We start from the raw sequence: 22,042 nt of genomic DNA, 5'->3' as shown, positions 1-22,042 counted from the left end.
TGTGATCTATGATACATCATACATGTTAAGTGCACAAGAACAACCTGTAATCTTATAAACGTTGTGGGATCATTAAACAGCTTCCTAAGCAATTAAATCACAAACTGATTAAGAACTCAATCTCATCAACAATTCTTCTTGTGCAAAAAACAAACGGTGAATTCTAGCTACTGAATTTATACTGAGAACTCAAAACAGTGTATAGAAGACGGTAAATAATTAATCGACTATTCAAACACAGTGTCTACATTCCCATCAAACCGCCGAGGTAGAATTCAAGAGGTGTATAGCTCATGTTATAGTATTGTTATTGGAAGAAATACAAAAACACCGGTCACAAAAATGGGTTTACCGGGTTTGACATCACGTTCCTCAGCTTGGCAAGATCATCAGGTTTCTGTTCTTGTTCTCGTGATATCTTTTACAAAGTCTCTCGAGTGTCGCAACAGAATGCTGTAGCGAGTTCAGCTTCCTATCCATGAACATACTCTGCCCAATAAGAACATGAGAAAAACAAAGTCAGCTTAAGCATAAACGAAACACACCGATCCTGAAAACCGAGTTTGAAATCAAATTCGCACCTGGTAATCGTCTCCGTGCTTCTCAACGAGCCGACTGATATGAACACGCTGAAGCGCCGTCAACGGCTCAAGCGGAGCTGACTTTCCGTCCCTCCGTTTCTTTCCCATCGCCGATTTCAAATCTGCAGAGACTCAACAATTGAGATTTCGAGAAAGACCTAGAATTTTCTGAAGACATTTTTAGCAGACGGTCCAACATCAATTTGGGAGTCTTAAGCAATCTTCTTTTTTTTTTTTTTAACATGGAATCAGAGATTTCAAATGTTCTAACAGACTCACCGTCCTCTTCGAGATCGCTTCCGTCGTCGAACGGGTCGGAGAGTGAATCTGGTTCTCCGTCGCCGTCGCACTCGCAGTCGCCAGCGCACTGCGGCGGCGAAGGAGCGATGTTGAGAGATTCGCTCTCGATGAGGTGATGAGTTCGGGAGCTGACTCCACGGAGGTTAGGGTTTGAGACGAAGCCGAATGATTTGTAGTTGCTGATGACTGTGCCTTTGTGGTCCCACTCCGGAGCCTGCTCGGCATCGGCGATCATAGACCGGAGCTTCGGAGGAAGATTGAAAGCGGGCTTGAATACGTTCGGGTTCTTCCTTGGGAGTCCCACCTTTACTTTTGTTCGTGATCTCTTCAGCTTTCTTCGCGACCCTCCCATGGCTGCTATCTCTCACTCTCTCTCTCTCTTTCTCTCTGAATGCGGTCTCTGATTGCAAGGACCAGAATTGGGGATGCGGAAGGGTTTTGCGTTAGGGTTTAGTAATCTTTGGTAGTTTAAACGGTGCGTTTTAATATTATTATTTTTTAAGAAGCCGTTTGCTTAAGGCGGGGATTGAGCTAATACCTCTCTACTTTGTGGAATTACCACTAGACCAAATTATGTATCACACATTTTTTATATTTACGTGACATTAAGAAAAACCTCACAAAAACTGCATAAAGATAAATAAAAATGTTAGAATAGAAGGTCAATATACGTAAAAGTCACATTGTTTTCTCTCAGTACACTTTCGAGCCGTACAAGTAAGAAAAAGCTGGTCCTATAGTGCGAATAGACTTTCTTCAACTGAGTTTGGTTTGGTTTGCGTTTTCGGAAGTAGATAATCTTGCGATTGATTTGTGGAATGGAAGTTACTTTGCTTTTCTCTCGATGGGAAAATCTGTAGACGAGAATAGGGGTTTGGAAGAATGGAAATCTGAGGAGATTGACTAAGTTGTGCTCCAAACAACTTCGATTCTCGCTTCTGAGCTCGACATGACAGATGAATTCCTAGAAAACCTGACAGCGGCGTCGAATGACCATATCCTTCTCGCTAAGCTTCTGTCCAAGAGACCATTCAGTCGGTCTACGCTATCCTCCGTCCTGATGAGGGTTTGGCTATAGACTATCGGCGTGAAACTATAGGCATGAAACTATCGACGTGAAACTATAGGCGAGCATACTATCGGTATCAAACTATCGACGAGCATACTATTGACAAACTTCCATAGCCTTAGCCAATCCAAAATGCCCCCAATTCTCACTTAAACCTCAAAATGAAAAACTACAAATATCCTTCTACCACTCACCCACAAGGTAAGTTCTCTCAACTTGTCAAAACTCTACACAATTGAGACTACGACTCTCTCTCTCTCTCTAGAAAATAAAGACAGGCACAAATCGTTCACAAAGAACGCAATATAACACGACTAATGTTAAGCGTCCGAGCGTGCTCAGGGGAAACTCATCCGCATCCCTCTAGTTCATGTTTCTTGTCTTTTAAGGCAAAGAACATGACGAAGAAAAAAAAACACGAGGAATCCGAAGATCACGAAAAACCCGGATATCGTCCCTCCGCGTCATTGATACGCCTTGATGTGCAGTACACTTGCAGTTGATTTTTCCATCATTTTTAATGTGCGCCGAGCTCACCACATGCTCCGAGACCACCATGTATATTTGCAGTGATTCGTCATCTTGGACTTTTCTATAATTTTGAGGTCAAGAAACGCACACTCCGATCTGTTGATCTGGAAATGAATCTGCTGAGTATAGCAATGCAGCATGTCAATTTCTGAATTTCTTTGATGTTCCGAGGTGGTTTCATATCCAGGAGAGTCGTGATTTTCTCTGAATTCACTTTTATTCCTCTTTCGTGAACAATGAAACCTAAAAGTTTTCCTGCAGAGACACCCGAAAGTACATTTCAAAGAGTTAAGTTTCATGCGATATTTACGCAAAATTTTGAAAGATCTTCTCAAGTTCTCGGCATGTTCATTGATTTTTCGACTTTTTACTAATAAATCATCAATGTATGCCTCCATAGTGACTCCGAGTAGATCACCATACGATATATTAACCAATCTTTGGTAAGTTGCTTTAGCGTTTTTCAATCGAAATGGCAAAAATGTTGTGTGATCGTAGTCGAGAGGAGCATACATAGGGATTTGATTATATCCCGAGTAAGTATCCATGAAACTTAAAAGTTCATGACCTGCCATTACATCGACTAATTGAACGATTATCGGCATTGGAACGATTTCTTTTGGACATGCCTTATTTAGGTCAGTGAAATCTACACAAGTTCGCCATTTCCCGTTCGATTTTTTAACTAGGACAGGATTGGCTACCCAGCTTAGATATTTGGTTTCTCGAATTGATGTATTCGAGATTAATTTAATTACTTCTTCCTTCAAGAAAGTGTATATTTCACTACATAACGATTTTTTATTTGTCTAATAGATCTTTCTTTGGGATCTATGCTGAGTCTATGACATACTAGTTCGGGATCCATCCCTACTATATGAGTCTGAGACTACGCAAAGATATATAATTTATTAGACAATAGAGATGATACCATGTGTTTTTATAGTTTCTACTTAACGGATGAGTACCAACGGTGCTACTGTTTATAAACATTAGTTATTTTTGCTGTAAAAAAAATTTATTTAAGTGTATTAAATTGTAAATATTATGTATTTTTGCTGCTATCATTACCTTTAAATCAAAAGAGTACTGCTTTTCAGCCGTAAATAAAGGGAAATTTGCGTCAATGTCACAAATTCGTCGGGTTTTTGCATTTGTGTCACAAAGTTGTCAAAATTGCATTTGTGTCACGTATTTACATTCGTGTCATATGTGCAAATTTCAAATTACTCTCTCTCATCATTTAATCTTTTTATTAGTTACTCCATGTCTTCTGAATTTTTACAATACCTCATTAAAAATCACTTCATCTTTCGCTAAAACTTTCTAAAATTTTTGCGTGTGACTTATTTGCAATTGGATTTTCAATTTGTGACATAAGATGCAAATACCACGTAAATAAATAAGAGTACGAGGATGAAGAGGAAATGGCGGCATAAGTGCCCAAAGTTTTCGGGTTTTTACACTTATGTACCCAAACTTTTTTTTTCGCGGCATAAGTATCCAAAGTCGGGTCTCCGTTTCGCTTTTAGTGTTTTGGACGTTAAATATAAACGGCGAGCCACGTGTCTTCATCCTACAATATCAGACTTAATAAACGGGAATAAAGTAGAGGAAATTGCGAAATAAAACCCCCGAAATATAAAGACCAGTTCACATCTAATGAGAAGAAAAAAAAAACCTAAAACCCTAAATCCCCAAATTTTGGATACTTCTTCTACCTGATAATCGCTGAAATTAAGCTCATGGAAGGATCGAATTCGTCCTTCGGGAGTCGCTGCAACACCAAGAGCCGCCGCTCTCCCCGCGGAAGTGGAGAATCGATGACGTCGAGAGCCGTTCGGGGTTGGATTTGCTCGTGTGGTGTAGAAGTCGTCCAGAGGACCTCGTGGACTGATTTGAATCCCGGGAGGAGATTCTTGAGCTGCTACAAGTCACGAGTAAGTTTGATATGATTTGCTGTTGTGGAGATTCTTGAGCTGCTATGTGGACTGATTTGCTTTTGTGGAGATTCTTGATTTCTTTCAACAGATAATATTTGTTTTGTATGATTTTCTTCTCTTCTTATTCAGCCTGAGGAACAATGCAGCTTTTTTCAATGGTTAGACCCAGAAATTTGCCCAAGATCAAAGCAAATTATACCCGGATTACTTAGGAGAGTAAACGAGTTGGAATTCGAACTATCCAGACGACCTACGGGCAGAGAGGAAGAGCAAGCAATTAGGAAATCACAAAGCATGAATTTTAGATACATTTTCGCAGGAATTTTATTTGGAATTGTAATTGGTTTTTTTCTTGGCTGTTAAATATGTTTTCTTGACTGTTTTTTTCTTGGCTGTTAAATATGGTAATGAACTTGTTTTCGCAGCAACTGTATTCTTGATGTGTTAAATATGGGTTTGAAGAGGCATATGAATGTGCTAAAAACATTTTTCATTCCAATCATTCGGCTTATGATCATTCTGTAACTAAAAAAAGGCGTCAACTTGATGAAGATAACAGCTAAAAAAAAACATCTTTCGGGAGCAACATCATTCTGTAACTACAAAGAGGCCTCAACTAAAAAACATCATTCCAACATCATTCTGTAACTAAAAAACATCATTCCAACATTTTTCACCATATTGATAGTACAAAACATAAGTCTGTAACATTTTTCATTCCAATCAAAACAACAAAAGATGGCAATGGTCACCATATTGTAACTAAAAAAAAAACCATAACGCAGCCATTATCTAATGCCTATAATCGAGTCTCCGGAACAGCAGCTCTTTCCCGTTGCCTCTTTCTTCTTTCGTTCCTTTTTTGTGTCTCGGCGGTCGGGTTCGCCGAGAATGGTCTTCCTTTCTTCTTTGGAGCCGAGTCCTAACAAACAAACAAGAGGTAGTGTTTTAAACTTGAATTGAGATTAAACTGAACAAACAAACAAGAGGTCAAATAAAAACTAACCTCTACCGATTTTTCATTAAGACAAGTCCTTCTCGAGTGCCCTTGTTGCTTGCAGTTGCTGCACCGGTTTGTTTGTCCTTTTCGAGGGGCGTGAGTAGTTCCTGGCGGAATCTCGTCATGGTGTCTGTTTCGCTTCTTCTTTGGACGCCCAGGTAGACGCTGCTCAAGCGGTGGGTCTATTGGATTGAGACCGGAGTTTGGCCACTTGTCTGGACTCGTCATAGGCGCGATCATGCCAGAGTACGCGGCTACATACTTATCCTTTTTGTAGCAATCATCCACATAATCAAAAGGTTGCAGACCCGATGACCAAATACATGCTAATGCATGTGGACACGGGATTCCGGTCAACTCGAATAGGCGACATGTACATGTCTTACCTATTAAGTCCACCGCAAAACTCTCGGTCCCTCGGAACATGACCTGCCCAAATAATATCAAAACAAATAAAAACATAAATCAAAACATGACCTGCCCGAACTCTCAATCAACCAACAAAAGTCTCAGATTATCAGTAAGCCAAATATAAATCAAAACAAATACCTGAAATTTTCCGTTGCCTGCGTTGGTTGGCATACAGTACTTGGCAGTGTGTTTGTGGTCCTCTATAATCAGTATAATACGCTTCCCAACAACATTGACCCATTTCTGAACCTCATTTCTTTTAGTGGCAAACCTACACATAAGCCAGAACCTAATTCGCTCGAGTAGTGTGATGATTGGCTTATCCCTCGCAGGCAGAATCGCGGAGTTGAAGCTTTCACACATGTTGTTCAATAACATGTCGCATTTGACGTGCACTCTGAAAGCTGACTTGCTCCATTGCGAAGGTGGTCTCTTCATTAACCAATCGTATGCCTTCTCGTCCTCTTCTTTGAGTGCTTGCATACGACGCTTGAACTCAGTCTCAGTCGTTGCTTTGGCACAACTCCATAACAGTTGCTTCAAAGTCAAGCTACCATGTCCCTCGGTTTTGAAATTAGCGTGAAGATGCCGTACGCAGAATCGATGCTCAGCCCCTGGGAATGTATCCGCCAAAGCTTTCTCTAGTCCTTTTTGCCTATCGGTCATCATAGTGAAAATAGAAGTGTTGTGCATATCTAGGTCTTCCCGAAGTAGATTTAGAAACCAAGTCCAACTTTGGGTATTCTCCTTCTCAACAACAGCGTATGCAACAGGGTATTGAGAGTTGTTCGGGTCAATACCTATTGCCGCTAGTAACATGCCGTGGGTATAACCCTTGAGGAAGCAACCATCGAAGCCAAGCAAAGGCCTGCACCCGTCCTTGAATCCGTCTTTACAAGCTTTGAGGCAGATATAAGCTCTCTCAAACACTCTTTTACCGTCAATAAGAGTAGTTTTGAGAAGAGCTGTAGAGCTTGTAAAATCACAATCAATGAATTAGTAAATTCATAATTACGTAGTAAATTCACAATTAGATAGAAAATTCACAAAAATACCTGGGTTAGAACTTGTAAGTTGTTTACAATAATCCTCAAGCACATAGAACTGACTTAGCACCGTTCCCTCTAATATCTCTCTAGCCAACTTTCGGGTCCGATAGAAAGTATGGTCGGTTACAGAACAAAACTTTGTCGATGAAGCAATCTCTTTGAAGTGGTTTAACCCCATGCTCGGATTCAACCTGAACTCCTCAAGAAAATGTCCCGCTAGCCATCGACTAGTGACGTGTTTGTTGTTAAATACGATGCCACAATTGTGCTCATCAACCAAGGTATTCACTCTAACAGTGGAACTGCCAGGATACCTAAGCCGAGCATACAAAATCCACGGACAACCCAAACCCTCGCATCGTACTCTTAATTTATTCTTGTTGTTACAGAGGTATGTAAATTCTCGATCACTCTTAATAAATTTTTCAACCACAACATGCCTTAAATCAGTCATAGAGGGGAATTCCATACCCAGTTTAAATTTGAAATCAGCGGGATATGAGCGAGGGTTGTACGCTGTCCTCGTCCTCTTCGTCATGTGCTCGTCGTCGCTGCTACAAATGCTGTTGAGGTCGGACTCGGAAGCCAATCCATCAGACTCTGCATCTCCTTGTTCTACGTCGTTGCAGACGTTGTTAATGTCGGCCCACCATTGTGACTGAGCTCTGGCTTCATCATTCTCAGCCTCCTCGTCTGCATACTCTTCTTCATGAAGATCAAAGTCTGCTGCTTCGTCCTCGTCGGATTCGTCGACCTCAGCCTCTTCTTCAACTGAATCCGAGTCTGGTAGTGCTTCCTCAACCCGCGACGAACCTGCTCCCTCCACCCGCGCTGATGCTTCCTCGACCCGCGACGCAGCTTCTTCGACCAGTGGTGGTGCTTCGTCGAGTCGCGGTGGTGCTTCCTCGACCCGCGACGAACCTGCTCCCTCCACCCGCGCTGATGCTTCCTCGACCCGCGACGCAGCTTCGTCGACCAGTGGTGGTGCTTCGTCGAGTCGCGGTGGTGGTGGTGCTTCCTCGAGTCGCGGTGGTGGTGGTGCTTCCTCGAGTCGCGTCGGTGCTTCCTCGAGTCGCGTCGCTGCTTCAGCCATGGATTCTGGTTTAGTCGATCTGGTTTGGTTATTTAGGGATTTTATTTAGGGATTTTATTTTTTAGGGATTTTACTTAGGAGCGAATTTAGGGATTTTATTTTTTTTATTTTTCATTTCAAAATTATTTTATTTTCCATTTCAAAACTATTCTATTTTTTCATTTCAAAATTCTTTTATTTAAGCAAATCAGTCACAATCGTCCATTTCAAAGACCATCTATATTTAACGTCCAAAACACTAAAAGCGAAACGGAGACCCGACTTTGGATACTTATGCCGCGAAAAAAAAAAGTTTGGGTACATAAATGTAAAAACCCGAAAACTTTGGGCACTTATGCCGCCATTTCCTCCGTGGATGAAATTAGACATTTTTGAAGTTTGAACAACAAAACCGTAACAGAATTAAAGCTTAGGAACCAATTTTGCCCATTAGTTTTTCCATTTCAAAATTTCAAGCGTAGACGGCAAATTGATTGAACACACGTCACTCTCCCACTCAAAATTGAGAACTTGAATCAAGAAGCATCGCCGACGACGACGGTGTAATCCCCTTGGTGCGAGGTAATTTGATCGGATAACCGGAGATCTGGTTTCCTCTTCATCTGAAATTCCAAAAGACTTTCAATAGTAAATCTATCGCTTTATTAGGTAGAATGATGATTAGGTTTTGATAACTCCGAAATTTTTGTTTCGCAGATTAAGGGGTGAGGTCAAAGGGCAGGCTATTTTGTGTTCGTGGATTAATCGAATTATGGACGCACAGGAAGCGAAAAATGCGAGAGAATCTCTGGAATTGGCGTTTCAGATGTCGAATGTACTCGAGACAGGTCTCGATCGCCACACCCTTTCTGTGCTCATCGGCCTCTGCGATTTGGGTCTCAATCCCGAGGCTCTCGCCGCCGTCGTCAAGGAGCTCCGCCGCGAGACCTCATCGTCGCCGGTAGCTCCTCCGTCGAGTTCATAGTGTGCGTATGTAGCGTTATTTTGTGTTTCGTTCGTTGCGGCAAACCTGTTTGCTCTTTTCGGATGTGTTTAATTGAATATTGTGTTTGGGATGTTGTGGATACTGTAGTTTGTGTTTGTTAGAATACAAGAAGAAATATAATCCATTTAGAATTTGTTTTGGGGGACATTTATCTTCAAGCTTGTTTTGTATTTAGACCAAAGTATATTATTGAAAAATGATTTGAAAAAGAAAAGAACAAATCTTGGAACATTTTGCTTAATGATATTGATTTGTAGCAAAGACTTCTTAAGCATAGTGATGTTAAGAATTTGCAAGTGTTTAGCAAGAGAGCCAGCTCGTGGACGAAACTCCGACCCTTCCCTGGATTCACGCTTGCTAGAGCCGTAATCGGTGGGGACCGAGTTTTGATAGACGGAGCGCTATACTTGAGTAAAATGTTCTAAGAAAAGAACAAATCTTGGAACATTTTGCTTAATGATATTGATTTGTACCACAATGTTGCCTAGTGATGTTAAGCTTAGAAAATTCAGAAATGGTTCAAAATTCCAGTGCTGGTCCTTGTGTGTGATGATGAATAATTTGAACTTGAGCAACGTTGAAATTTCAGATTTACAACTTCAAAATGTTCCATAAATAAATCCTCTCTTGAATTTGCAGGAACATAAATCACTATTGACGGAAAATTCTTACAGATCCTTGTTGTTTAACACGAAATTTCGGTTCTAATAGCTGAAAATGAAGATGTTTCTTCTACTGTGAAAAATATAATTAGATTCCTAAATCCAGGGTAACAACTCTTGTAGCTACAACTTCTCTAATCAATTAACTTTAAATTTTCTTATTCGAAACTGTGTGGCTTAGTTAGCCTGACATTATCACTGGCAAGTTTTTTCAAATCCTCTCAACTTAAACGAAAAACGCTCCCTTTTTTTATTCATTGATATTTTTTTTTCTCTCATCTTGTGTGACAGCACCGCCACAAGTGAACAATAAGAATCATCGGGACGCAGTGCTGTGAGCAAACTTTCACTTGCCAAAGATTAGTGTCCTCAGCGACTAACTACTCTGTGTTTGGTTTCTTCATAGCCCGGCTGAGCGATTTGCGTACTCCTGAACTAAAGCCCCGAACAGCGACGGCCTCTCTATCAACCGCGACGGCTTGTCAAACTCTTTCGCTCGTCCTGCAAAGCCCAAAGTCAACCGAAATGTAAGTGACCAAAGCATTGACTTAAACGTTTTATTTTTTGTTGTTTTTTTTACCTGCATCGACGACTAGGACTCGATCGCAATCCATGACGGTGGGGATTCTGTGAGCGATGCTGATGATTGTGCAAGAAGCGAAATCCTCTCTGATGATTCTCTGGATCACCGCGTCGGTCTGAGAGTCAACGGAGGCCGTGGCTTCGTCCATGAATAGAAGCCCGCTCCGCTTCAGCATGACCCGTCCCAGGCACAGAAGCTGCCTTTGTCCTACGCTCCAGTTGTCTCCGTTGTCCACGACTGGGCGTTTCGATCAGAGTTTTAGTGAGATAAGCACACATGACTATTTTTTTGTCTTTTTATTGTTTTTTTCTTTCTGGGAGCAAAAAATAAGAGATTCTGTGTTTGTTTGTGTACCTGGCGAGTCGAGTTTTTCTGGTTTCGAAGCTACAACATCCTTGAGTTGGCATCGTTCCAAGCTCTGTGTAGACGAGAACACATTGATGAAATTGGTCATGTAAGCTATGTTTGGAACCCGGATTTTACGATATAAAGTTAAAATTTGAAAGGAAGACGAAAAATAAAAAATAATCTAGTGTGATAGGATGTCCAACAAAATATCAAAATCCGTGAGAAAACCAAAATCCGCCGGGCGTGGGAATGTGCTTGGATATTCATTTTCCACAGAAAATGAAAGCATGATTCTAGACGTATATTTTCTCAGTTCAAACAACACAAGAAAAATATAAAGATTCTTATTCGTTTTCTATCAGATTTTTTTCTGGTTTCAATATAGAGTTTATAGTAGATGGTGAAACATTGTTCAGTATAATATATGTACCTTCCAGATTTCATCGTCAGAATAGTCCCCGATGGGGTCGATATTGGACCGGACTGTGCCCTCGAAGAGGACGGGCTCTTGAGGGATTATTCCGAAACGGGACCTGAGATCGTGAAGCCCTAGAACGCTGATATCGATGCCGTCAATGACAATGCTTCCTCTGCAAGGCTCGACCAGCCTGAAGAACACCTGGATCAGCGTCGATTTCCCGCTCCCGGTTCTTCCCACCACCCCGATCTTCTCTCCCCCGTTGATCGTCAGGCTGATTCCTTTCAGAACCAACGGAGTGTTCGATCGGTACCGAACCTGCAAGTCTTTGAGCTCGACGTGTCCTTTGGAAGGCCAGCTAGGAGGAGGAACTCGGTCCTTGATTTTCCACTCGGCTTCGGACGGGATGTTTGTGAACTGTTTGACTCTCTCCACGGAGACCATTCTGTTCTCCACGAAGCAACTCATGTACAGAGCCCAGAACATGACACCGTTCAGCGACAACCCGTACGAAAGCGATAAACCAACATTCTCTGCAAAAGAAATTTATATAAAACATGAAGGATTCGAACGAGTTCACCAAAAGGGCCAGAAAGATTAAAAAAAATGCTGACCTGGCTTGATGATGTTGGCCGGGAGTAAGATCATGAAAAGAGCGGAGGCGCAGAGAATGCAGCTTCCGAGGAGCTCGGAGCGGAATCCGAGCCACTCGTTGGAGCCGTTGTTGTGGAAGTCCATCTTCAGATTTTCGTCGACTCTTCTCAAATTTTCCAACGAAAAGCTGCTCTGTTTCCTGAAGGACCGGATGGTCATCACACCCGAGATGCTCTCCGAAAAGTGGTGGATCACCGGCGCTTTTGTGATCGAGTCCAGCCGAGTCAGCTCCCGAGACGATGCCAAGTAATACCCCTGAATATCACACCAAAAAGCGGCGAAGTGTGTCATGAAAAAGGCAGTTCTCTCTTATTATTATTATTATTATTATTGTAGTTATTTATTACGTACCCGGTACCAAAGGTTGAGCCAGGCGAGCGGAATGAGAAGGAAGACAGTGGGCCACGCGTACTGGCACGTGATGATGAAGATGCTGAGCAGCGTGAAGTACATCGCCACCGTGATGCTTATGAAGAACGGAAGAAACAGGTCGATGTTCGTTTGGTCCGTCGATGCCTGGCCAGCGATCATGTCCGAAATGAGACCAAGGAACCGTTTTTTTATTCTCGCTAAAAACTTCAGCTTAATTGACTTTACAATTTCAAAAAGTATCATTTAAACAAAATCTCGCCAAAAACTCAAAACTGTTTTAACTTTATTTTTGTATTTTCTAGTGTCAAAATTTATCTTAAGCAGGTTGTTTAGTTTAGGTATTAAATTTCATTCATGAAAAAAATTTGACTAAATGCAATAAAAACTATAGTTCGAAGGCCAAAATGCTACTCGCAGAATAGTTGTTGGTGTGCTAAAAAGCCGTTATTTTCGTTACTTACCCGACTGAGAATTCTTCCGGAAGGCGTGGTGTCGAAGAATGACATGGGGGCGTGGAGGATGCTGTGGAGGATCTGCGAGAAGAAGATCTGCGCGGTCTTGAGGCCTAAGGCTGTGACTGAGAAGGCTCTGATCCCGATCAAGACGAACGACAAAATGGCGATCCCAGCGTAGACAGAGACGAACTTGGTGTTGCTGAAAAACGGGGCGTTCTTGGCAGAGGTTTCGTAGGCGAGCCAATAATCTCCCGCCATCTGTGAGCTCTGCCACGCAAACGAGAGCACGAGCACCATCGCGACTCCCCACCACCCGAACGCCTCCGTGCAGTACACCTTGTAGATTTGTCCGCTCACCTTCCCCGTCTCTCTCTCCTCTTCCTTTATCAGCTTCGACGTCCCGGGATTCTCGGCCTTTTCCGAGGACCGCTTGGCCTCGCCGTTCGATTCCATTGACGTGGACCGCAGAGTTTTCTGGGGCTTCGCCGGAGTGGTCTCGCCTCCGTCGCCGTTCTTGCTGGCTCCGGCTTCGACGAGCTCCATTGAGCTTTCATGGGCCGCCACTAGCGCTCCGAAATCCAGGCCCGAGTGCACCAGCTCGTTGTACCTACCCGATTGGACTATTTTCCCCTCTCTCATCACCTGATGTATTTTTTAGCCCACACACAGAGAGGGAAACACTGATTAAAGAGGGTGACTTGCAGGGCAAGGCAGATTTGGATAACATTTCATACCATGATTTGATCCACATTGTGCAGGAAGTCTACTTGGTGAGTTACTAGAATGACTGTCTTGTTCTTCAGAGCACCCCTAACACAATCCTGTCAAAAACAAACAAACAAACAAACAAAAAGAAAGAAGTGAGTGAATTATGGTTTGAATTCAAACAGCTTGTTCAACATCAATATGCCTTGGTAAACCCTAATGCGATTTGCTCTGCTCCGAAAAAAAATCCGCAGTACAATTTGATTTTTACAGGACATAGTTCCCTTTGGAATTTATTTCTCCTCTTTTGTGCTTTCTCAAATTGTAGCCATTTTTTTTTCTTCGACGTAATGAATTCCTCGTGGTTTTCCCGTCTTATATATTCCACGTATACATATGTGTGTTCTTGCTTTTTTTTCTTTTACCTTGAAGATTTCAGATCCAGTGTGAGCATCAACGGCACTGAAGACATCATCAAGGAGGTAGATATCGCAATCTTGGTAGACAGCTCTGGCGAGCTGGATCCTCTGCTTCTGGCCTCCACTGAGGTTGATCCCGCGCTCTCCGATCTCCGTCTGATCTCCGTACTCCATCATCTCGAAGTCCTTTGTCAGGCAACACACTTTCACCACCTCCGTGTACCTTGCCCTGTTCATCGCCATCCCGAAAAGTATGTTCTCCTCTATCGTCCCGTTCTGGATCCACGACGTCTGTGCCACGTACGCCGTTGTCCCACAAACTCTCACCTAAATCCGCAAAAAGTTCACAATTGATCAAGACAAAGATCTCACCCTGTTCAGACTTTTTTTTTTTGCAAAAGAATTCACTATATACCTTTCCGGAGATCTTATGCATCTCGCCGAGGATTGCGGCGAGGACGGAGGACTTCCCGGACCCGACGGTCCCGACGATGGCCGTCAACTCTCCTCTCTTGATGGCGAAGTTGACGTCGGCGAGGACGGCGACGGCGCTCTCGTCGTCCCACGCGAAGGACCCGTCCCTGACCTCCACCGCGGGGGCGCCGGCAGAGCAGTTTTCGCGGTCGACGGAGGAGTCGGAGAGCTCGCGGCTGACCATGAAGCGGTCGAGGCGGGCGAGGGAGATCATGGCCTGGGAGATGGAGATCATGGACTGAGGGAAGGTCCTGATGGGCTCCTGGAGGAGCTTGAACGTGGTGGTGGTGGTGAACACGGTGCCGGCGTCCAGGTGGACCCCGAGAGCCGCCGCGCAGGCGAACGTGATGGTCGAGATCAGCAGCGGCGTGCTCCACATCACGATGATGTTGCCGGAGATCGAGTACATGAACTTGGACATCCACGAGAACTCCGAGTCTCGGAAACTCAGGATCCGCTTGTTGAAATGCTCCTCCCAGGCCTGGAACTTGATGACCCTCATGTAGCTCAGCATCTCGTTCGTCGCCTTCATCCTCATGTCCCGGTTCTTCATCACGTTGAACTGGAACCGGTTGTTCCTGCGGGCCCCGAAGACGACGAAGACGAGGACGGCCACGATTCCGATGACGGAGACGATGACGGCGGCGCCGAGGTAGGTGTAGAGGAGGACGAGGGCGATGCCGATCTGGAGCGGCATGAGCCACACGGCGTGCAGCTGCAGCATCATGTCGGAGAGCTGCTGGGCGTCGACGGCCATGTAGTTGACGATCTGCCCGACCCCGTGGTCCTGCCTTGCCGAGCAAGTCAGCCTCAGGCCCTTCTTGTACAGAGACGTTATCAGCGTCGACCGTATCATCATCCCGAGCTTCTGCGAGTTGAAGTTGAACTGGTGCATCGTCAGAACCTCCACGAACTTGGCCCCGAGGAGGATCAGCACCAGGTAGTACCCCTCGTTCGCCGAGCTCCGCTTCCCCGAGGTGAAGTCCACGAAGCGCTGGATGAGGACCGGCCCCACGTACATGACGCAGAGCCGCACCAGCGCGAGGAGCGCCGTGAACGCGATCTCGCGCCAGAAGCACCGCAGGAGCGTGGTTCGGACCGGGTGCTCCGACCGCTCGCCGGGCTTCGGCCACCGAGACTCGAACAGCCTCGACATCGGCTCCGCTCGGTGCTCCAGCGAGAGCTGAGGGACTTGGTCCAGCGTCAGAGCGGATTTGTAGCCTTTGCTCAGCAGAGGGTTCATCCACAGCAGGAACGCTTTCGAGACGATCGACGCTGAAGCGAACGCCGTCACTTCCGATTTCGCCTCCGCCGTCGTCGTCGTCGTCGCTGTTCTCTCCTTGTCGATCACGACCCCGGTCGATCCTCTGATCGAGACCGTGACGATGAACGTCGAGAGAGCGAAGGACGCGATCGAGAAGACGTCGTCGAGGAAGAGAGTTTGATGGTCGTGAATCGCGACGAAGCGAGCGATCGACGAGGCTGCGAACAAGGCCGTGACGATCCAGTTCGCGGTCCAAAAGATTCGGAGAGAGGTCGGATGGGACACGGCTCGGAACCGCTTCTCGTGCGCGATTAGAACAGCGATCACGAGGTGAGTCACGGCCTGGATTAGCCAGAAAAAACCGTCCTCGAGCCTCCATGTCCTCGACGAAGCCCCGGAAAACGCCGCGACGCAGGCCGCGATGTAACACAGCGCTAGAGCGACGGTGACAGCGATCGAGAGTTTGAACCAGGAGTCGGTCCGGATCACGGCCGGTCTTTGTCTTTCGTCGCCGTTGATGAGAGGCTTGTTGAGCTCAAGGATTGCTCGGCGGTTAGAGAAGAGCTTCTTGATGGCCAAGGCGCAGAGTGAGACCAGGAACAAGAGGCTTATCGCCGAGGACAGAGCTCTCTGCGGGCACGGAGACAGGAAAATGAATCTCAGCCATTGGATCAAGGACGACACGGATGATGACGAGTGGTCGGAGATGTGTATGTTCTCCGACGAAGAACACGACAGAGATGTGAGCCACTGTAATGAAGACATTGATTACGTGATCTTTGATTGATAATAATCACTAAATCATCAACGCATGCATAGATTCCCTTTGACGTTCCCTGAGAAATCATCACAAAATAAAACACAGTTATTATGAGCACAGAGAAGATAACTGCGTAAACCCTGAGATGAGAAAGAAAGAAAAAATTAAAAAAACATTATTACAAAATTGATAGTGAAATCATTTTGCCTAGGAGCCTGACAGATCACGAAAGACGACACATTGCAATTCAATGCTGAGATGGTTGGAGAGAGCCAATAAATAGCTCATAAATGACCGTTCAAAGACAAGCCAAAAAAGCATCGGAACAAGAAAAATCAGTTTTTTTTAAGTGATTTTTCCATTACCCTATAATGACACATGGACTAAGTCAGCCTTTCACGGCTTTAATACAAGCAAAGCCCGATTATTATTGATAATGCGGAAAAGGGATTTTGAGTGCAATGCAATTTATTGCTCACCGCCTATGGACGCCTTTGTTGATAATGAAGCAAAAAAAACTAAAAAATATAAACTTTTAAAAGGAAATATTGGGATTGGTCTGATTTTATTTGGTTATCGGTTCAGTAAAGTAGCAGGAAAGAGAGGAAGAACATTACTTCTATTTATAAGAAAGAGACACAAAGGTCAAACATGAACGTGGACAAAATTGAAATGGACACACACATGGTGGCTCTATATTTGACTAAAAAGGATATGATTAAAAAGATACAATTATTTTACCACAGTTTTTTTCATTATTTTACACGTACGAAAACAAAAGGGAAAAATTATAGAGAAAGTGAAATAACAACCCCTTAAAAAAATATGTTAGCAGCTGCCCAAGAAAAGATTCCCAATCCTGATATTGTCCTAAAAATATTGTGATTGTGAAGCAACGTGCATTACTTTATTAAAATAAATATTTGAGGCGGAGAAAATCGAAACTTCTCTTTGGAGCAAAGCGCAACAAAAAGACACTTCAAAAATTATAAAATCTTGTTTTAAAGAATGGGAAATTTATCGAATCATTCAAAGTCGTACTTATGACGAAACGAAATCATTAAAAAGCTACGAAAGCTTTCCGCTCGTGAATAATTGAGAAAGAGAGAGAGGGAGAAAAGTGTTTACGCAGCAAAATCTGGACCTCATATAAATTATAAAACACAGTACACACATTCCAAGAAATTAGTAAGACGAATACGTTTTTTTTTATACATATATGTAAACGTGGCTTACCGGTAGCGGGACGGGACGGAATCCCCGCTACCGGTAATGAAGGTAACGGGACGGGAGGTCCCGTTAAGACTAACGGACGGGAGTCCCGTCCCGTTACTGTAGCTAACGGGATCCGCGGATCCCGTTAGCGACCGTTGCTTTTATTTTTTTATTTTTTTTTTTTTTTTTAAATCTCGGCCGTTGGATCAAAGATCCAACGGCCGAAAAAAAAGAGCCGTTCGAATATGAACGTTGGATTTTAGCCGTTGGAGGCGAAAATGAGGTTTTTTTATTTATTTTTTTTTTCCCACTTATTTCTAAAATCTATAAATACCCCCCATTTCATTCATTTTCTTCACACCTTTCACTCAAACTCTCTCAAACTCTCTCAAATTCTCTCAAATTCTCTCAATCTCTCTCTCTAATTCTCTCAAACTCTCTCAATTTTACTCTCTAAAGCTTTCATTTTCTCATGGCATCATCATCCCACAACCGAGGAGGTCGAAGGGGAAGAACTTCCCGAGGTGAACGAATGCACCGTTTTGAAGAAAATTGGTTGCATTTGTCTCAAAACGCCCCCGACCCAAACACCCAATACTCTTTCGATCCAAATTATGTTGCTCCTACTTTCCACAATACGGAATTCACCGAAATTCCAAACACACAAATGCCATATTATCCTCAAATGGATCCCGAGCAAGCATATCAAGCACAAATACCGCCATCCGAAGCCGCTTTTCAAGAGTTTCAAGTGTTCGAGGAACATTATCATCAATCCCAAAATCCAAATGAAGAAGAAGACGACGACGAAACCCAAGATCCAAATGAACAACATGATGACGAGGAGGAGGAGGATGAAGAAGAAGACGTCCCACCGCCACCACCTCAGCCTCGAACTCAAGTTCCACGACCTCGACAACGTGAGCAACAAGAGGAGACCCGACAAAGACGACGTGCCCGAGAAGAACAACAACAACAACAACCACCTCAACAACAACAACCACCGCAACAACAACAACAACCTCAACAAGCACAAGCATCACGACGTCGAGCGAGGTCTGTTGTCTGGACGTTCTTTGAAGAGGTGGTTGCCAACGGTGAAAAAGCCGGAAAATGTCACGTTTGTGGCAAAATCTTTAGCGCTCATAACACTAGAGTTGGGACGTCGCTATTGTGGAGTCATCACAGACACTGCCAGGGGGGGACACAATCTGGAGCCTCTACAACCCAAGTAAGTAACATCGATCCTTTAAGATTTAGACGTGATTTAGTTGAATATTTTGTATCAACCGATCAATCTTTTAGTCATATCGAATCTCAAGGCTTTGTTAGATTCATTAGTTCTTTTATTCCAAACGTACAACTAATGTCTAGGAAAGCCTTGAGATCCGATATCCTAAAATGGTTTTTAGGAGAAAAGGAACAAATGAAAGACTCAATATCCTCTGGTAGATATAGCGTAGCCTTAACATCGGATATATGGACCGGTCAATCTAAGATGGACTTTATGAGCGTTGTAGTCCATAACATAGACGACGATTGGAACCTGAACAAACGAATCATAGCGTTTAGGAGGATAGAAGGTTCGCACACTGGTGAGAACATCTTAGATATCATAGTTAGTGTTTTAGCTGAGTGGGGTTTGAACAATAGGGTTATATCTGTGACCTTAGATAATGCCACTAGCAACAACGCCATGATTAGGGAGTTGACCCAAAAACTTAACGCAGACGAAACCCTTATACATCAACGTTGTGCTACCCACATCATCAACCTCATAGTTCAAGCCGGAGCCGCTAGTTACGACCCTTCGATAAACAAGATTAGGAATTACATAAGTTGGATAAATAGTTCAACCTCTAGAGTAGATGAGCTTAAGAGACGGCTTAGACTAAACGGCCTTCAAGAACGCACATTTCACCTAGATAACAAAATTAGGTGGAATTCAACCTTTCTTATGCTGACCAACTTCTTATCCGAGCGTTACGTCGATGTTATTGTTTCTTACATTAACAGCGTACATGGCGAAAACGCTATATCTGATTTGGATATTAGGATGGTTGAATCATTTGTTTCTTTTCTCGACATTTTTTATAAAGAAACTTGTTATCTTTCTGCTGTTTACACTCCCACTTCTTTTCTCGGTCTTCATACTATGACCGCAATAGCTGTGCATCTTGATAAAAATAAAAACGAAACTATTTTTCAAGATTCTATTCAAGCAATGACAGCAAAGTTTTTAAAATATTGGGGGGCTGGAAAGGTTCCATTACTATACGGTTTTGGAGCCATTCTAGACGTCCGATGTAAAATTGGAGGTTTAAAAAAATTTTTGAAATACATAAGAAACCATTTTGTGGACCAAGATTACGTTGCACTTGATCTTCCGAGGATCGTGCAAGCTTTTTTTGATCTTTTCAAGGTTTACGAGGCGAAACTTCTACCGCAATACCGAGCGCAACCTTCTCAATCACAGACGCAATATCCGAGAAGACACCAATACACGAATGTCTTCGTCAACGCGCCCGCGTACAGCCCGTCTCCTCAACAACAAGAAGCTGGGACAAGTCAGACGAGGTCAAGCGCAACCGACGCACGGTCCCATCCGGAGATCCAAGAGTACGATAGGAACGATTGGGTCAGGTCGGACGACGAAGCCATCGACCTCTTGGTTTGGTGGAGGCAGAATGCGAGGAGGTTTCCGATCTTGTCATCTATGGCACAAGACATCCTCACCATCCCAGTTTCAACTGTGTCCTCTGAGGCGGCTTTTAGCAGCGCGGGCCGGATCATCGACGATAGAAGATGCAGCCTGAAACCGGAGATGGTCGAAGCATTGACGTGCGGAAAAGATTGGATTCAACATCGAAATCGAGCACAAGAAACATTCATGTGCTTCGATATTCTAGACGATTTTGAAGTTGATTTTGCAAACGTAAACATAAATGGTTAAAGTATCGTGTATAACAAAGGGATATCCCGGCCCTTGTCCGGGATACATTTTCAAACATTTAACGAGGAAAGGGGTGCTCTTTTTCCTCGCCGTCGCACCTTTTTAGGGGTCGGTGAGGTTTTTTAGGAGGCCCATTTTTAATTTCACATTCTTCTTTATTGTTTTTTTTACCCATTTTTAATTATTTAACAACATTCATATTTTTCATTTCTACCCACTTATTCCAAATCTTTTCACTTTAATCCTTTCATTTTATTTATTAAATTCTTTTTTTTAATTTTTTTTTTTTTTTTATACTGCCTAACGGGATCCGCGGATCCCGTTAGACATTTACCGCCTCCGTCCCGTTATATAACGGGACGGGACTCCCGTTCGGCGAATTAACGGGAGTCCGGGCGGGGGCGGGACGGGAGGCGCGGGAACTCCCGGTAAGCCAGGTTTACATATATGTAAGACAAATTCTTGGCTACTGTTTAGCTAATATTTATTGTAACTATTGTTCATTGTTTAGTGATAAGTCATTATACAAGATGGGAAAATAATGGGAAATTATTTTGCTATAAAAAATTTACAAATATATATACATCATGAACCTACCTCGCACGAGACCCAAATATCTTGAACACTGGAATTTTATTATATATTTGCCGTCTTAAACTAAAGTTTATTTTATTTCTGTAGTAATAAACAAACATCACCAATACAAAAAAAAAAAATAGTTAACAGTAGTTCAGATTTATGATTATAAAATATGTTTCTCTTGGCAGAGAAAACAGCTACTGAGATTTGAAAAGGTTGGTATAGATATTATCTCTAAAGACAAGAACACACACACGCAAAGCCGATTCATAGTTATAAACTCGATTCATTATTGCTTACCAGAACTTATAGGCAAGCAATAATAAAATCAGAATATGTTATTCAAATCTCTTATTAATAATACTCACCGGTATCGCCACCAACCCCGAGACATGGTAATCAGTGAATATTTTTTATTTTATTTTTTAATTTGGGTGAAATTTGTAGTCACAAACAAGTTGCTGGGAAAAGCAAGTAACGCATAGAAAACCAAGCATATATGTTTATATATTTATATATAAATGTGTGTATTATATATGAAAGTGTTGAAAGCAATACAGAGTTTATGAAAGACACGTGCTGAGTTGTGTGGCGAAAGAAAAGACGACCTCTGCATATAAAGATTACCTGTAATATTGGAAGAAAATGGAGATTGAGAATTTGCCTTTTCTTTTCTCTTCTCGTCTTTTTTTTTTCTTTTTCTTTTCTCTTCGCTCTTGTATATAAGAAGTGGGGTTTGAGAGCGAGAGCCAAAGAATTATATTTGTCAGTGTATGTAATCGGTGATGAGATATAAATAAACTAATCAGAGAGAGAGAGAGAGAGATTAAAAAAATTCATCTATTGGTCAACTGACCAACCTGGCAAATTAATGGATTCCTTATATTTCGTATAAGAAATGAAAGGAAGAGATAAGAGTAAGAGTGTAAGACTCACTCACTGTCTTGTTGTGTCGTGATGAGTTCTAGTTTTCTTGGCATTTTTGGACCTTGTAATTTTTTCTTGGACCGAAATCAATATATTGAGAAATGACAATTCTCCTTTTTGTGCCGGGATAGCATCAAGTTCCATCAATTGCGATAAAATGCAATTATTTGCGAAGTTATTTCATCGCAAAAAGTTTTAAGAAAATATAAAAAAATATATATTTTTTATAATATTTCATATAAAATCATTGATATCAATCAAAATCCCAAAATCATTGAAAAAAATATTTACG

The 22,042-nt window shown here is 42.8% G+C and overlaps 3 protein-coding genes across 5 annotated transcripts; 1 reads left to right on the top strand and 2 right to left on the bottom strand.

Annotated features, from left to right (window-relative positions):
• Window positions 1-198: 198 nt before the first annotated feature.
• LOC149388954 (nucleolar-like protein) lies at window positions 199-1,330 on the bottom strand. Its single transcript, XM_089623781.1, has 3 exons — window positions 861-1,330; window positions 582-703; window positions 199-489 (listed from the first exon to the last, which is right to left on the bottom strand). Exons 1-3 carry the CDS (start codon window positions 1,231-1,233, stop codon window positions 373-375), a joined length of 612 nt encoding a protein of 203 aa, XP_089479907.1. The 5' UTR covers window positions 1,234-1,330; the 3' UTR covers window positions 199-372.
• A 7,012-nt stretch (window positions 1,331-8,342) lies between these two features.
• LOC149388953 (mitotic-spindle organizing protein 1B-like) lies at window positions 8,343-9,191 on the top strand. Its single transcript, XM_089623881.1, has 2 exons — window positions 8,343-8,538; window positions 8,674-9,191. The coding sequence occupies exon 2, from the start codon at window positions 8,729-8,731 to the stop codon at window positions 8,939-8,941; it is 213 nt and encodes a 70-aa protein (XP_089480007.1). The 5' UTR covers window positions 8,343-8,538; window positions 8,674-8,728; the 3' UTR covers window positions 8,942-9,191.
• Window positions 9,192-9,567: 376 nt separating this feature from the next.
• ABCC4 (multidrug resistance-associated protein 4) lies at window positions 9,568-21,648 on the bottom strand. 3 transcript variants are annotated; one of them, XM_089621811.1, is made up of 11 exons: window positions 21,451-21,640; window positions 13,994-16,152; window positions 13,585-13,905; window positions 13,189-13,275; window positions 12,461-13,096; window positions 11,979-12,143; window positions 11,588-11,882; window positions 10,986-11,506; window positions 10,562-10,625; window positions 10,205-10,444; window positions 9,568-10,125 (listed from the first exon to the last, which is right to left on the bottom strand). In XM_089621811.1, the coding sequence occupies exons 2-11, from the start codon at window positions 16,079-16,081 to the stop codon at window positions 10,025-10,027; spliced, it is 4,518 nt and encodes a 1,505-aa protein (XP_089477937.1). In that variant the 5' UTR covers window positions 16,082-16,152; window positions 21,451-21,640; the 3' UTR covers window positions 9,568-10,024. The 3 variants fall into 3 exon arrangements, with proteins under 3 accessions (XP_089477937.1, XP_089477938.1, XP_089477939.1); XM_089621812.1 differs by lacking the exon at window positions 21,451-21,640 and having other exon boundaries at window positions 13,994-16,239; XM_089621813.1 differs by lacking the exons at window positions 9,568-10,125; window positions 10,205-10,444; window positions 10,562-10,625 and having other exon boundaries at window positions 10,968-11,506; window positions 21,451-21,648.
• Window positions 21,649-22,042: the final 394 nt, after the last annotated feature.

This window comes from Urtica dioica, chromosome 8 (assembly GCF_054948205.1).
Source record: "Urtica dioica subsp. dioica isolate 48M chromosome 8, U.dioica_male_clone48M_v1_H2, whole genome shotgun sequence".
Taxonomy (NCBI): domain Eukaryota; kingdom Viridiplantae; phylum Streptophyta; class Magnoliopsida; order Rosales; family Urticaceae; genus Urtica; species Urtica dioica.
This window is presented reverse-complemented; position numbering and strand designations above follow the sequence as displayed.